Source organism: Sus scrofa, chromosome X (genome assembly GCF_000003025.6).
Source record: "Sus scrofa isolate TJ Tabasco breed Duroc chromosome X, Sscrofa11.1, whole genome shotgun sequence".
NCBI lineage: Eukaryota > Metazoa > Chordata > Mammalia > Artiodactyla > Suidae > Sus > Sus scrofa.
Genome location: NC_010461.5, coordinates 121,688,045 through 121,699,619, shown reverse-complemented (window position 1 = coordinate 121,699,619; position 11,575 = coordinate 121,688,045). Strand labels below are relative to the sequence as shown.

General features: G+C 59.8%; 1 protein-coding gene across 1 annotated transcript; it reads left to right on the top strand.

Annotated features, from left to right (window-relative positions):
* On the top strand, positions 8,068-11,270 carry LOC100156285 (melanoma-associated antigen 10-like). Its single transcript, XM_021080221.1, has one exon. It carries the CDS (start codon positions 8,119-8,121, stop codon positions 8,941-8,943), a length of 825 nt encoding a protein of 274 aa, XP_020935880.1. The 5' UTR covers positions 8,068-8,118; the 3' UTR covers positions 8,944-11,270.

Sequence of the window (11,575 nt, the reverse complement as noted above, 5' to 3'; positions counted from 1 at the left end):
CTTCCTATCCTACCTGTTTGTCATTCTTTAAAACTAGATTTTTTCTCTTCTTTTTTCTTTTTTTTTTTTTTTTGCCTTTTCCTGGGCCACACCATGGCATATGGAGGATCCCAGGCTAGAGGTCGAATCAGAGCTGTAGCCGCCAGCCTCCACCACAGCCACAGCAACGCGGGATCCTTAACCCACTGAGCAAGGTCGAGGACCGACCCCCAAACCTCATGGTTCCTAGTCGGATTTCTTAACCACTGAGCCACGACGGGAACGCGGAAATACCTATCTTTCGTTGGATGTGTGTGGTTTTGTTGAGAAAGCAGGAGACGAGGCATCTGCGTCCGTAAGACCTCTGCTCCCTGGCTCCTTTACTCCCAGACTCTCCCTGAGCCTCTGCTCTCTGGAAGGCCCCGCGTTCCGAGTGGGGACACGGCAAGTCCGGACACAGCCCTCACCCAGAACGAGCGTCTAGGAGGCGCAACGCTGAGAAGGACGGTGGAGAGATGCCTCCCACGTCCCACAGAGCAAGTGGAAACGGGGCGGGCACGGGGGCTGCAGGAGCGAGCACCCGAGGCTAAGCGGCCCGAGCCGGGGCGGTTCGGGGCTGCGGGAGGGACGCCTTCTGCGGGAGGCGAATGTGATGACGTTGCGAGAGGTGGCGGCGGCCCAGCCTGTGGCCGCCGTGTCCTCGCGGGGAGAGGCAAGCCTGAAATGCCCGCTTGCAGGAGACGTTCCCTTTGGGTCATGGGCACAGCTCCCGGGGCCACAGGTGAACGTTGCCTTTGGTCAGGGAGAGGCAGACACCTGCTTCTCCCGCCTGAGGTTCTTCATGTATATTCCAAGGATATTCAGTATTTTCCAAATGGGCGATGCGTGGAGTTTGGTTCCTTATCTACTCGGTCTTGCTGTTATATCGTGGAAGCAGTTTTGCTACCCACCCCCAGTTTTTCCGTAGGATTTCAGTGGGGTGTCTGCTTTGAAACTGGCTCCTGGAGTTCCCATCGGGGCTCACTGGAAACGAATCTGACGAGCATCCATGCGGTTGCAGGTTCAATCCCTGGCCTCGCTCCGGGGGTTAAGGATCCGGTGTTGCCATGAGCTGTGGTGTAGGTTGCAGAGGCGGCTCGGAACCCGCGTGGCTGTGGCTCTGGCATAGGCTGGCAGCTACAGCTTCGATTCGACCCTTAGCCTGGGAACCTCCATATGCCGCGGGAAGCGGCCCCAGAAAAGGCAAAACGACAAAAAAAAAAAAAAAAAAAAAAAAAAAAAAAAAGACTTTTTGAAGTCCAAAAATAGTTAAATCACAAGAGTATATTGGTGGGAAGAAACCATTCCACTGATGCTGAAGCTCTCTGGGCTCCAGGCGGTGACCGCCCACCCCAGGGCTGGGCTCCCCCAGAAGCAGGAAGGGCTCCTGAGTGAGTGTGTGATGGAAGCCCTGCCCAGCCCATGTCCATTCAGGGCCCAGGCGAGGACCTGGGCGGCTGCTCCCAGGGGCACAGTCAGAAGGTGGCTGTGGGTGCTGGGCCTGCTGTCCCCTAGAGCCTCCAGGACAGCCGGGATGCAGAGAGGGCGGGGGACGGGACACCCAGGAGTCTGGGCACCTTGGGAGGTGTCCTGGGCTGGTGCCGCCAGAGGGGCCCAGGAGGGGTCCAGACCCCTGGGGGCAGGCGTGGGCGTGCAGCCCGGGGCGGGCGCTGAGCTTCAAGGCAAGAGCCAGGTGGGGCCCGTGCAGTCCCCTCCCCGCTGCCCTCCTTCCGGGCTCCCGGCTTCTCTTCCATTCTCCTCCCTGCGAGGCTGGGCTGGCCGGGGGGAGAGGCCAGAGCAGCTGGGGAGCTGGGGGCCCATCCGGGGATGCTGAGGAGGAGCCCCAGGAGTCAGGGCCGTTCTCCTCACCCGGGGACAGCACGAAGCGCAGGCCGCGCTGACGCGCCCCCCAGGAGCTCAAGTCCTGTGTGTTTGTCCCGGAATGGGAAGTGTCAGCCGCTGGCCCTTTCTGGGCCTGGGCAGGCCTGGAGCACATCCAGAGAGGCGCCCTCGTGGCTTGTGGAATTGCCCAGGCCAGGGATGGAGCCCGAGCCACAGCACTGACCCACGCCACGGCTGGGCCAGCGAAGGCTCCTTACCCCACTGCACCCCAGCAGGAACTGCAAAGCAAACCAACACACAGAACCACAGCTACAAACCTTTTCATCAGGGCCGTGGATGCAGACAAAGCCTTTGAAACCTCTTCAACACGGGCTCGTGGTCAAGCCTTAAAGCAAATAAGGGTGGAAGGGAAATCGCCTCTCCTACAAGTGGCAGCAAATAGCCAACACTGTGAAATACTAGGAGCATTCTCACGAGGGCCAAAGCCCAGGAAAACGCTGTCACCTCTGGTTTTTGAGGCTGCGCCGAAACAGAAAGCCGGAGCCACGGACGGCAGAAGAACTAAGAAGGGCCTATGCCGAAAAGAGTGACTACTTGGGGTCACAACAGGATCACCTGCCCAGCAGCTTCAAAGGAATGGGCCATGGAGCAGTCCAATGAACAAGAGACTTCAGAAAGCCAGTGGCTGGAAGGTCTCCACGGCCAAATCGAGAGCCTTGCCCGGCAAAGCAGGCACTATTCAGAACAGGTAACAGGAAGTGACTCGATTCAAAAGTGCAATACACTTTAAAAGATACCTGAGAAGAAGCACAAGAACCAAAAATGTTATGTACATGTAGTCTGCATGGAGGCATTACACAAGTTTAGTGGGAGACTCGGGTTAAAGAGATTCCCAGTAAATCAAGTAGACCCGTGTGTGCTTTGCTGGGGAACAGAATCCGGGGAGCAGGTCGATACTTTTTTTTTTTTTTTTACGATATGACGGAATTACTGCTATAAATTGATCTGTCAGGATGATAGTCCATCTTGACCTTCTGTCTTTTGTTCTCAAAATAAACCCTGGAGAAATATAGAAGGGAGACTGAATGCCTAACCCATATCTATAGCTATCTGTAAGTCTCTCCGTACATATATCTTTTTATATACGTGTAGATCTGTATATCTATCTGTATATCTATATCTGCTTATATATCTGCATACCTATATGTTTTATAGGTCTATACCTGTATATCTATCCATTTATCTCTCTGTATATATCCTTCTAAGTGCCTAATCCATATCTAATCTGTATAGACATATATCTGTATACATATGAACACTGCCTATCTATCTGTATATCGATCTTATATATATGCATATACGTGTGTTTCTATAGCTATGTATATGCATATATCCATATCTCTTTCTGTGTATACATGTAAATTTATATTTATATCTCTATATATCAAAATGGAGTTTCCGTGGTGGCGCAGCGGAAACGAAGCTGACTAGGAATCATGAGGTTGCGGGTCTGATCCCGGGCCTTGCTCTGTGCATTAAGGATTTGGCATTGCCGTGAGCTGTGGTGCAGGCCACAGATGTGGCTTGGATCCCACATTGCTGTGGCTGTGGTGTAGGCCGGCAGCTGTAGCTCCCATTAGACCTCTGGCCTGGAAACTTCCATAGGCCACGGGTGCAGCCCTAAAAAAAAAAAAAAAGCCAAAAAAAGACTCAAAACTCCCTAACCCATATCTATATCTATCTGTATATACATCTGTATATATGTTAATACCTGCATATATATCTGTGTATCTATCTGTACATATATATCTATCTGCATATCTATGTGTTTATATAGATATATATCTGCATATCTATCCATATATCTTTCTGCATATATATATCTACATGCCTGACACATATCTATGGCTATCTGTACATATATATTAATAGCTGCATATATACCCAGACATCTATTTTTAGATATCTGTATATCTATCTGTACACTCATATCTGTGTGTGTATATATGTATATATGTACCTGCATTATATCTGTATATCTACCTGTATGTATTATCTCTCTGTACTGTATTAATATGTATTAATACATATCTGTATCTCTCTCTGCATGTTTCTATCTGTCTATCTAAACGCCGACGCCACATCTGTATCGACGGGTAGCCTGCATAGAGCAGGTGACAGGACGGGGAGGGGAGAAGTTTCAACTTCTGCCTCTGCTCCCTGGTGGAAACTGGGAGCCAGCTGCTCAGGCCGCAGGGCAGGGTGGGGACAGGAGGAAGGAGGGGGCGACTGAGGGCAGCAGAGCTTGTGCTCATCACCCGTGAAGTCACCGTAGTGGCTGAGGACAGGCCTCTTGGAAACGGCCCACTTCCACACACAGCAGCGCGGGGCTGGACCAGACCGAGGGAGGGGGGAGCGTCCGGCCTCAGAGGGAATCAGGCCGCGGAGGACTTGGTCACGCCTTGGGAAACTCGGCCAGAAGCACAGTGTCCCTGGGAGGCTGCCTGAGGCTGCAGAGAATGAGGCTCCGTGCTCTGACCTGCGAGCGGTTCGCTCACGTCAGAAGCGCGGGCCCTGCCCGACGGCCGCGGCTCAGCCTCCTCTGCGCAGACAAGGAGTCTTTTCGAACAAAATGTTTCCACCGTGGAGCGGGCGGGTGGAGAGGCGCCGCTGGGAGGCGTGTGTCTTCTCTGGCCCTCCCCCACGTCGGGGGCGCTGCAGCTCCCATCCAGCAGGGGGTCTGGGTGCAGAGCCTTTCTGGGCCCAGGGTGCAGGGGGCAGAGGCTCCGAGCGCACAGCGAGCGAGCTTCTCCCAGCCAGCATCTCCGCGGGGAGGCGGGAGCCGCGCTCGGACCCTCGGCCGTGAGTACTTGGCAGTGGGGGGGGGCGTGCCTCGTGCCCAGGGGGTCCGGAGATGCAGCCCTGGGGACCCCGGGGCTTGCTGTCCCCAGGTGATTCCCCTGACTGCTGGCTGGGAGGTCTGAGGAGGGTGCGGGCCTGGGTCTGGGGGAGGGTCCAGGTCGGCCGAGAGGAAGGCCGGCCCCCTGGGAGGCAACGGAGGACCAAGGCCCCACGGGATCCTCTCTGCGCTGGGAGACCCCCGCGGGGCTGGCCAGGGTGGGTGCCCCCCCAGTTCCACCTCAAGGGGACGCGGAGGGGCAGGGCCTGGGTCTCGGGGGCAGGAAGCTCCTGTGGGCAGAGGGAGGGGCCCGGGGCCTGAGGGGAGGCAAGGGGAGGGGCTGGGGGCCTGAGGGGAGCCTGGAGCCCCAAACGGGGGTGGGGGTGTCCCAGAGAAGCCCCCGCCCGCAGGTGGCCCTGGGAGCCGCGGGCGGGATGAGCACGTGGCGGCGTGTCCTGACTTCTGGGTCTCAGAGCATCTGGGGACCTGGTACCAAGAGGGGCGGGGCCTCCAGGGGGCAGAGGGGAGGGTCCCGTGGTGCCTAGGTCAAGGTGAGAACCCTGATGGGGGCCTGGACCCCAAAATTGGGGTGGGGGTGTCCCAGAGAAGCCCCCGCCCGCAGGTGGCCCTGGGAGCCGCGGGCGGGATGAGCACGTGGCCGCGTGTCCTGACTTCCGGGTCTCAGAGCATCTGGGGACCTGGTACCAGCAGGGGCAGCGCCTCCAGGGGGCAGAGGGGCCAATCCTGGAGGGAGGACGGAGGGGACCCGGGACCCCAGGGCAGAGAGGGCCCTGTGGAAGCCGCAGGGCGGGGTGAGCTCGTGGCCGCGTGTCCTGACTTCCGGGTCTCAGAGCATCTGGGGACCTGGTACCAAGAGGGGCGGGGCCTCCAGGGGGCAGAGGGGAGGGTCCCGTGGTGCCTAGGTCAAGGTGAGAACCCTGATGGGGGCCTGGACCCCAAAATTGGGGTGGGGGTGTCCCAGAGAAGCCCCCGCCCGCAGGTGGCCCTGGGAGCCGCGGGCGGGATGAGCACGTGGCCGCGTGTCCTGACTTCCGGGTCTCAGAGCCTCTGGGGACCTGGTACCAGCAGGGGCAGCGCCTCCAGGGGGCAGAGGGGCCAATCCTGGAGGGAGGACGGAGGGGACCCGGGACCCCAGGGCAGAGAGGGCCCTGTGGAAGCCGCAGGGCGGGGTGAGCTCGTGGCCGCGTGTCCTGACTTCCGGGTCTCAGAGCATCTGGGGACCTGGTACCAAGAGGGGCGGGGCCTCCAGGGGGCAGAGGGGAGGGTCCCGTGGTGCCTAGGTCAAGGTGAGAACCCTGATGGGGGCCTGGACCCCAAAATTGGGGTGGGGGTGTCCCAGAGAAGCCCCCGCCCGCAGGTGGCCCTGGGAGCCGCGTGGGGGATGAGCACGTGGCCGCGTGTCCTGACATCCGGGTCTCAGAGCATCTGGGGACCTGGTACCAGCAGGGGCAGCGCCTCCAGGGGGCAGAGGGGCCAATCCTGGAGGGAGGACGGAGGGGACCCGGGACCCCAGGGCAGAGAGGGCCCTGTGGAAGCCGCAGGGCGGGGTGAGCTCGTGGCCGCGTGTCCTGACTTCCGGGTCTCAGAGCATCTGGGGACCTGGTACCAAGAGGGGCGGGGCCTCCAGGGGGCAGAGGGGAGGGTCCCGTGGTGCCTAGGTCAAGGTGAGAACCCTGATGGGGGCCTGGACCCCAAAATTGGGGTGGGGGTGTCCCAGAGAAGCCCCCGCCCGCAGGTGGCCCTGGGAGCCGCGTGTGGGATGAGCACGTGGCCGCGTGTCCTGACTTCCGGGTCTCAGAGCCTCTGGGGACCTGGTTCCAGGAGGGGCGGGGCCTCCGGGGGGCAAAGGGGCGATCCTGGAGGTAGGACGGAGGGGACCCGGGACCCCAGACCAGAGTGGGCCCTGGGGAGGCCGCAGGGCGGGGTGAGCACGTGGCCCCGTGTCCCGACTCCCGGACATCCGGGTCTCCGAGAGACTGGGGACCGTGTCTCAGGCGCGAGGAGGCGGGGCACCCTCAGGTGGGCCGCGAAAGGGCCCCAGGCCTACCACGTGCTGCCTGGTCAAGGTCCGTGCCCTGAGGGAGGACGGAGGGGACCCTGGAGCCCAGGTCAGAGGGGACCTCTGAGAAGCCCGCGCTGCCGGGGGCGGGGACGCCCAGGCAGGAGGAGCTCACGTGGGGTGCCCCGACTTGCACTTCTGGTCTCAGCGCGCGCGTTGGGGACCTGGGGGCAGGAGCGGTTCCTCAGGTGGAGACGGGCCAGCCCAGGACCCACGGGGACTTTCGGTGGAGACCCTGGGGGAGGGTGGGGCCCTGGATCCCAGCCCGAGGGGCCCCCTCTCGGCCCCTGCCATCACTCTGCTCCTGGGTTTCGGGTGCCACCCCCTGATGGCAGCCTTGCACTTGGACCAGGTGAGGGTCCGGGTTGCCCGCCAGGAGGCTGCTGGTGGGCAGAGGGTGGGCCGGGCTCCCTCTGGCAGTGAGGGAGGACCCGAGGGAAGACTGCAGGTCCCTGCTCCCGCAGAGCTGGGACCCACGGCCGCGGCCGCCCCTGCCCCACCCTCAGGAGCCCGGGCAGGGAGCCCCCCCTCCTGCCAGGTCCTGGGGGTGCCAATGCCCCGGCCAGGGGGCAGTCCGGGTCAGCAGAGGTCAGGCCAGATGTGGGGCCCGTCACCCGCTTCCATTCCTTGCGAGGAATGGCTTTCGAGGAGTTTCCCTCAGACCAGCCGCGGGGAGGATCCCGGCCGGGCTGGGGGGAAAGGGAGCAGCTGCCTGAGCCCGGGGGGTCGGGGGGAGACCACCCACCCGGGACTGGGGGGCCTCCCAGAGTCCCACCCACCCCTCCTACCAGCACTGAGGGCCCCGGGCTGTGCCACGGTCTACACCCGCGGTGCCCCTCCATTCCTCTTACAGGGCTCCAGGAACCGCAGGTGAAGGCCCAGGTGTGAGGCCCGCATCCTCGTGTCACAGAGCAGGAGGCCCAGGCTGTGCCAGGCATCCAGGTGAGGTGTGGGCTCCGAGTGTGGACCCGGGGGCTCCCCATCCCAGAGCAGAGGGGACCCCACAAGGCCAAGTCACCCCGCCCCCAGGGACCCCGAGATCCACACGCTGAGCCGGCTGCACCCTGAGGAGCCACCTTGTGTCCCCTTTCAGGGTCACAGGGGACAGGCCGCCCAGGAGGAGAGCCCCCGTGAGGCCCGAGAGCCCCCCTAAGGAGGAGAGGTGTAGGGAGGTGGCTGCGGTGCTCAGCCCGGGCCCCTCACCCCCCTCCGTCTCTCCCAGGCCCAGTGTCCCCACCTGTCACCACTGCACACCTGTCAGCTGTCCAGCCCTCTCATCATGCCTGTGGATCAGCTGCGTGATCTCTGCAAGATGGAGGCAGAGCTCCAGGCCCCAGCTCAGCCCCAGACCCTGGCGGAAGCCCTGCCATTCGGGTCCGAGGAGGAGGCCGAGACCCCATCGACCCCATCGCCCTCCTCCTCCTCAGTCCCCCCGCCCTCCTCTGTGGAAGCCGAGGCCTCACTCTGGGATATAAGGCGTGTGATGATGGCTGACCTGGTGGGGTACTTGCTCCTCAAGTATCGTGCTAAGGAGCCCATCACCAAGGCAGAGATGCTGGGCGTGGTCCCCAGAGATGCCCAGGACCAGTTCCCTGACGTCTTCTGCCGTGCCTCCGCCTGCATGCTGCTGGCCTTTGGCTTGGATCTGAAGGAGGTGGACCCCGGCGAGCACACCTACGCCCTGGTCCCCACCCTGGGCCTCACCTGGGATGGGGTGCTGAGCGATGATGAGCTGAGCCTGCCCAAGACCGGCCTCCTGGTGGTGGTCCTGGTGGTGATTTTCCTGCAGGGCGACTGCTCCCTCGAGGAGGAGATCTGGAGAGCCCTGGGCAGGATGGGGGTGTGTGCCGGGAAGGTGCACTATATCTATGGGGAGCCCAGGGCGCTCCTCACCCAGGTGTGGGTGCAGGAGGGGTACCTGGAGTACCGCCAGGTGCCCCACAGCGACCCCGCCCGCTACGAGTTCCTCTGGGGTCCCCGGGCCCACGCGGAGACCAGCAAGGTGAAAATCCTGGAGCACCTGCTCAGGGTCAACGGGAGGGTTCCCAGGTCGTGCCGTTTCCTGCCTGAGGAGGTGGTGAATGAGGAGGAAGAGGGGCCCTGAGCCCGAGGGGTGCCCAGGCTCCTTGCAGGCCAGCAGCTTGTCCAGCAGCTTCGCTCTGTGTTTGAAGAGCGAGCAGTCAGCCTGCCAAGGAGCGGGGGCCGGGCGAGGGGGGCACAGGGCGTGGGGCAGCCTTGGGTGCCGTTTCTTTGTGAGCCCGTGGGTGTTCAGCCCTGTTTCCTTTAGTCGTGTTTGTAATGCTGTTCCGTTCACTAGAAATCTTGATAAACTTCTGGGTCTAACTTGGCGAACTGTATCAACCACACTCGCATTGGTACTTACCTCGTTCAAGAGCAAGAGTTTCCTGTTTTAAAAAATATTGGGAAATGTGCCATTTTATTTTGTGGTCGTGAGGAAGATAGCATGGAATTGGAATTCAAATTTTAATTGAAAAATGAAAGTACTTGCAGTAATATCGATGGGGACATAGGCCCGCCGTCAATATGGCCAAGCGGTCTAAGGCGCTGCGTTCAGTATTTGCTGAATAAAAGCAAAAGTGGTGAAGCCTTGCTTCTTCTGCTCTTGTCTGTCGTGTGAAAGTATAATGTCTGTGTTTATGGGGTTTGCATTGGTCATTGAAGGAAGCAGAAGATTCATCTTCATCCAGAAACCTCCGCTCACGGGCTCATTTATTCCCAGGCTTTCGCTGACATTCCTTTTTCTTACGTTGTTCTGTTTAATCGAAATCTTAATATAGTTCAGTGTCTAACTTTGTGAACTACATTTATCACATGTGTATTTGAATTAATCTAGTTGAAGTACAAGAATTTGCTGTTTGTAAGAGAGCTTAGGAAATGTACTATTTTATTTTGTGATCCTGAGCAGGTAACATTCAATTGGGGTTCGAATATTTTTGGAAATATGAAAGTAATTGGCAGTAATATAGACGGGGCCAGGAGAATTAAAAAAAGAATTAGAAAATAAAAGCACAATAGTTAATCCTGGCTTCTTATCCCTTCTTGTCTGTCACTGGATAAAAGTCAATTGCATCTAGTTGGGTCTCCATGACTTCTTGGAGAAAGTGGGAGAAAGATTCATCTGAGTAAATAGCTATACTGCATACCCGCGGCGCTGGTTCCTGGGGTGAGGGGGGACCCCCCGACTTCGGGGGCTGGGCTCCCCCAGAAGCAGGAAGGGCTCCTGAGTGAGTGTGTGATGGAAGCCCTGCCCAGCCCATGTCCATTCAGGGCCCAGGTGAGGACCCGGGTGGCTGCTCCCAGGGGCACAGTCAGAAGGTGGCTGTGGGTGCTGGGCCTGCTGTCCCCTAGAGCCTCCAGGACAGCCGGGATGCAGAGAGGGCGGGGGACAGGACACCCAGGAGTCTGGGCGCCTTGGAAGGTGTCCTGGGCTGGTGCCGCCAGAGGGGCCCAGAAGGGGCCCAGACCCCTGGGGGCAGGCGTGGGCGTGCAGCCCGGGGGCGGGCGCTGAGCTTCAAGGCAAGAGCCAGGTGGGGCCCGTGCATCCCCTCCCCATGAGGCTGGTCCGGCGGGGTGGTGGTGGGGTGGAGAAAGGGGATAGGGATCAGGCCCTGGGTTGTCAACAGGATGCTGCGCTAGGCCTCCAACATCCTGAGAACCAAGTGTGGATTTGGCCAGGAGCCAGGCATGAGGGAGAGCCTCGGTTTCCCTCAGATACACCTTTTGAAGATGCTCATTTCAATCATGGTGGAAGGATGGGGCCCGAGGTCACGTCTGAACTGCCCTGCACTGGCCACTGGTGTGACCTGGTAGCCCTTTCCCTGAGAAGCCACCATCCCCCAGCCACAGCTAAATTCTGCTCTCAACTCCCGCCTCCTTGGCAAAGAGCTGATCTCCTCCCTGGCTCTGGCCTACCATCCTCTGTGGCAAACATTGCTGGCTGCTGCTTTAGGGGCCTTCGTGAGCCAGTAAAGGATCCCAAGTCTTTGCCTGTCCTTGGTCCGTGAGTTGGGGCTGGGCACGGGGTTGGGCTGAAACAGTGGTGGGATGCAGGGTGTGAAGCCAAAGGACACTCACAAGACAGCCTCAGGACGCAGGGCCGCATCTGCTCAGACACCCAGAAGGAGGTTTGTCCGAAGCACCCAGGTGGTGTCAGGGTCCACCAGCCCCTGGGCACTGCGCTCTGACGTACAGGCTTGCTGCCTGCCTGACATCCAGTCTGCCCAGCGGAGTGAGCCTGCAGGAGAACGCTGGGTCACCAGGTGAGCTGGGAGAGAAGAGTAGAGAGGCCTGTGGAATGAGGGAGCAGGGCCCAAGCACCCGTGCCCAGGGCCCTTCTCCATCCTCGCACTCTCTGCCGTAGACCCCAGCTCTCGTGTAGGGCCTCCTCCTCATCTCCCAGGACGTGTTGTTTTGTTTGTTTGTTTCCGCTTTTTAGGGCTGCACCTGCGGCATATGGAGGTTCCCAAGCTAGGGGTCCAAACGGAGCTGTAGCCGCCGGCCTACGCCACAGCCACAGCAACGCGAGATCTGAGCCGCATCTGAGACCTACGCCACAGCTCACAGCAATGCTGAATCCTTAATCTACTGAGCGAGGCCAAGGATCGAACCTGCAACCTCATGGTTCCTAGTTGGATTTATTTCCGCTGCGCCACGACGGGAACTCCAGGGGACATGTGACTTGAGGGGCTTTGGAAAGTCCACATGGGCAGCGCCCA